The sequence below is a fragment of the Alligator sinensis genome, unplaced genomic scaffold (genome assembly GCF_000455745.1).
Source record: "Alligator sinensis unplaced genomic scaffold, ASM45574v1 scaffold859_2, whole genome shotgun sequence".
NCBI lineage: Eukaryota > Metazoa > Chordata > Crocodylia > Alligatoridae > Alligator > Alligator sinensis.
Window position 1 is genome coordinate 74,512 of NW_005843448.1, and position 4,451 is coordinate 78,962.

Consider the following 4,451-nt stretch of genomic DNA (forward strand, 5'->3'; position numbering starts at 1 on the left):
ACTCTTTCCTGCCATGCAGGGGGTCGGACTCGATGATCTATTGAGGTCCCTTCCAACCCTAACATCTATGAATCTAACATCTATAAGAGGAAGGACTTGTTTAGGCAACACATCCCTAGCGGGTGGGACTCCTCGCCGCAGGTGGCAGAGAGCAGAGCCGGGTCAGCAAGGGGTGGATAAACTCAAGGAGGATCCATCTATCGATGGCTGGCGAGCAGGACGGTTGGAGACGTTTCCTCTGGCATTGCTAGACCAATAACGGTGGGTGCCGGGGAGTACTGAATAGGGGACAGATCACGCTAGAGAAATCCGGGTTGTCTCTCCCCTTACAGCATCCCCCTTGGCCGCTGTGGGAGACAGGAGACCGAGCTCCATCCATCCCCACTCCGGTGAGTCTGCCCGGTCCAGCCATGCCCTGTCACCCACGAGGCTGGGGGTACTCACGGCATCGATGCCAGAGAGCTGCATGCCCACGTTGATGACGACGACGGAGAGGACCTGCCAGCGCACGGTGTGGTCCTGCAGCAGCTGCCGCACGGACACCGTCTGCACCGAGGACAGCGACTGCTGCTCTTCCCGCATCTCCTCCACCACCTCCCGCACGTCCTGCTTCCCCAGGAACCAGCGCAGCGCTGTGGGGCACGGGGTGGCGCTCAGCAACCTGCCCCTGCCACCGTCCCCCCGATGGAGCCATGGTCAAGGCCCTTTGCCCACCCGCACCAGCCCGTTATGAGCCAGGGTCTGTGAGCCTGGGCTAGGCTGCCTGTGGGTTGCCCTCAGCCCCTGGTAGCCTGGATGCAGGGAGGCGTGGGGGTCCAGCAGGAGTGACCCAGACCTGGGGATGGGGGACCGGGGCTCACCCTGGGTGGCGCTGCGGACGTCGTTCTTCTCGATCAGCAGGTAGCGGGGGCTCTCGGGGAACCAGCGCAGCAGCAGGAGCTGCAGGGCGGCCGGGATGGCCACCACGGACAGGAACAGCGGCCAGTGCCCGTCCTGGATGGGGGGAGCCGGGACATGGGGTGCTCAGGGCATGGATGGGGGGCTGGATGAACCACCCCCAGCCTCTGTGCCCTGGAGCAAGGCACCCATGGGTGACCCAGAGAGATGCACCCCCCAACCCCTTCCACCTCCTTGGCGTCCCTGGGTGGGCACTGAGGCGGCGCCGGAGCCGTACTGACCTCCCCCAGCAGCTCGGGCAGGCCCAGGAGCTGGGCGGAGAAGACGCCGAGGCAGATGAAGATGCTGGGCACCAGGCCCAGGAAGCCACGCAGGTTCTTGGGGGCGATTTCTCCCAAGTACATGGGCACCACGCTGAGCCAGACGCCTGCGGGCAGCGACCAGCCGAGGGTGCAGTGAGGGTGCAGCACCCCACAGCCCTTGCTCCCCCCTGCCCCATGCCCAGCTCCCCACCCTACATCGACCCCACCTGTCCTACCCGAGTGGATGCCCGTGATGAAGCGGCCGGTGATGATCATCTCGGGCGAGGCCAGGGCACGGCTAAAGCCCATGAGGGCGCTGGCCAGGAAGACAAGCAGCGTGCTCCGAACCAGGGTCCCGTTCCTGCCGGGGCCACAGGGAGCAAGTCACCCCGGTGTGGCCCTGAGCCCCGAGGCCACAGGGGTCCCGAGTCACTTGGTCCATCTCCTCCCCCCGCCCCCGGCCCAGGCTGTACCTGCCGTATCGGGTCACCAGCACCCCCACGGGCAGGGACCCCACCAGCCCCCCCAGCGCAAAGACGGAGACGGTCAGTGAGTACATGAGGGTGAGGAGCCCGGGGCTCAGGCCCTGCCCGTAGCGCTTGGTCCAGGTGATGTTGTAGAAAGCCTTGATGTGCTGCAAGGGGAGAGAAGGCGGCAGGTGGGAGCGGGCGGGGGCTGGCCCGGATCAGGTCTCTGCGGCGTGGCCGACCGCTGAGCTGCAAGCCCTGGGCTGCAGTGATGGTCATAAGGACCTAAGGGCTGCCCTGTGCGGGGTCGGACCCAGGTCTGTCCTGCCCAGATTCATTAATCCTGGTTCGGGGGGGGCTGCCTGCCTCAGTTTCCCTCCCTGCGGGACCTGGATTCTGGGTCATCTCCTGCTCCCTGGGTGGCTCCGGCACCCCCAGAGGTGGCTGCATTCCCAGCTGCACCGACACAGCCGGGGACCCCCCAGGGATGCAGATCCCCTCCCAGGACAGACAGAGCATCCCCCCACGCCGCGGTGCTTACCACGGCCGGCGAGTTGACCACGGCCAGGTTGTAGCCATAGAGCATGGAGGAGCCGAAGGAGGCCAGCAGGGTGACGGAGAGCAGGGGGAACGTGAGGGGCTGGGGAGACAGCGGCAGGGCATCAGCGGCGAGTGAAACGAGTTGGCCAGGCCTTGGCTGCGGCCCCGCAGGGCACAGGGCTCGGTCCAGCCAGGTTACTTCCAGAGCCGGAGGAGCCGAGATCTGCCTGTGCATCCGGGCCTTGACTTGCCCCGTCTGTGAAATGGGCTCGTCCGCTCACTCCCAAACCTCTGGGCAATAAAGCCTGTCTGTCCCTGTCCTGTCTCAGCCCCGCTCCCCGAAACACGCTCCCCTCCCAGCGCCCTGAGCTGGACCATCGAGTGGACGGGGGGGGCTCTGGGGCTCAGCAGCGATGGGAGTGAAACCAGCCGGGAGAGCAGCTGGGGTGAAGCCTCCTGGGCCCCTTTTCGGGTCACACTGTTCCCTGTGGAAACTCTTCAAGACCAAAATATAGGAATCATTGGGGCGGGGGTCCAGAAACCCTCTAAAAGGCCTCCAGACCTCCCCCGAGCCAGGAGAGAAGCCAGGTGTCCGGGCTCCCGGCCCCCACATCCCCCCCCCGGGGCCTGGGACAGAGCCTGGGACCCACAAACACTTGCTCGAGGCCAGCCGGTAAAAAAATCAAATCAAATCAAATCAAATCAAAGAATAAATAAAATCAACTAGAATAAAATGGAATAAGTTAATAAATAAAATAAGAAATAGAATAAAATACGATAACAAATACAATAATCAATCAATCAAATCAAATAAGATGATAAAATATTGAAAAATAAAATGTAATAAAATAATCAAATAATCAAAACAAGATAAATAGAATAAATAGAATAAAATAAGATTACAAATAAAAAAATAAAGAGAATCGAATAGAATAAATAATAAATAAAGAATAAATACAATACAAATAATCAATAAAATCAGAATAAAGTAATAAAATAAAATAAAGAAATTAAAATAAAAAACAAACTAAAATAGGACAAAACAGACAATAAACCAAGTTAAAAATAAAATATAAGATAAAATAAAATATATAAAAATGTAGAATAACTAAAACATGAAGGAAAGCAAGATAATAAAGAAAATGAAATAAAATAATAAATTAAATGAAATAAAACAAATTGAAGATAACGCCAATAAATAAAACAGAACAAGATGACACATAAAAATAAATGAAATGAAAAATAAATAAAGTGCAATAAAATCGATAAATAAAACACCGTAAAGAGGAAACGGGATGAGACAAACGAAAACGTGTAAAACCAGAAATAAAAGAAATACATGAACAAAATAGAGAACAAGCCGGGGAGCGGGGAGGGGGGCGGTTGGGGATCCCCCCAGAGGCTGTTCCCCCCAGACCCAGCCGCCCCGGCGGGGGGGTGCAAATTGGGGCCATGCGCAATGCCCCCGGCAGCAGAGCCAGGCCCGGGGGGCGGTGGGCTCCTCAGCCAGGCCGGGCGCACGGGGGCAGAGAGGGGGGCTGCCCCCAGCCCCTCACCCACCTTGGTGGTCCTTCAGGGCCCTTGAAAGGTGCAGTTCCCCGCGCCAGGGCCTGGCAGAGACCCCCAAGTCCCTCGCATGGCCAGGCCTGGCCCCAAGGTGCTGGCAAACACCAGGCCTGGTTGGGGATGGCACGCCCCCCAGGACGGTCTCACAGAGGTGCCGTGGTGGGAGCTGGGCCAGGATGGGTACCTACAGGCTTGGTTGCCCAAACGATTGGGGGTGGCTGAGCCCATTTCACAGATGGGGTAAGTCGAGGCTCTGGAGGGGCGATGCTGGGGGGCCCTGGCCTGGCTTGACACCCGCAGGCCTGTTCCCTCCCGGTCTCGCTCCCCGGGGCTGGGGGAGGCTGAACGGGTCCTCACGGCCCCCCAAGGGGAGAGGGGAAGTGGCTACTCCCCGCACAGCCGGGGAGGGACGGTGGGGCGGTGGTGGTGGTCAGGGGACGGCTTCGGGGCTGCAGGAAGCCGGGGGGAGAGCACAGGAGCCCCCGCACGACACGATGGCTCTCCTGGGGTGAATCAACTCAGGCGTCCGGGGTCCCAGCCTCCTGCTCCAACCCACCGGCCCCACTCCCTGCTTGCTGGGATTGACCCCAGGTGTCCGGGGCTGGGGGGGTCCCCTCCTCCTCCAATGCCCCCAGCCCCGGGACCGAACCCAGATGTCCGGGCAGCCCCTGGCCCCGGC

The 4,451-nt window shown here is 59.6% G+C and overlaps 1 protein-coding gene across 1 annotated transcript in view; it reads right to left on the reverse strand.

Moving 5' to 3' along the window:
- The window catches only part of LOC102381113 (solute carrier family 2, facilitated glucose transporter member 9-like), a 13,245-nt gene that overhangs the window by 7,771 nt on the left and 1,023 nt on the right, over positions 1–4,451 (reverse strand). The window contains exons 2-7 of the mRNA XM_006038737.2: positions 2,208–2,306; positions 1,673–1,833; positions 1,436–1,560; positions 1,179–1,324; positions 861–993; positions 445–632 (exon numbers count right to left, since the gene is read on the reverse strand). Coding sequence (XP_006038799.1) covers positions 445–632; positions 861–993; positions 1,179–1,324; positions 1,436–1,560; positions 1,673–1,833; positions 2,208–2,306 — 852 coding nt within the window. The remainder of the gene's footprint in view (positions 1–444; positions 633–860; positions 994–1,178; positions 1,325–1,435; positions 1,561–1,672; positions 1,834–2,207; positions 2,307–4,451) is intronic.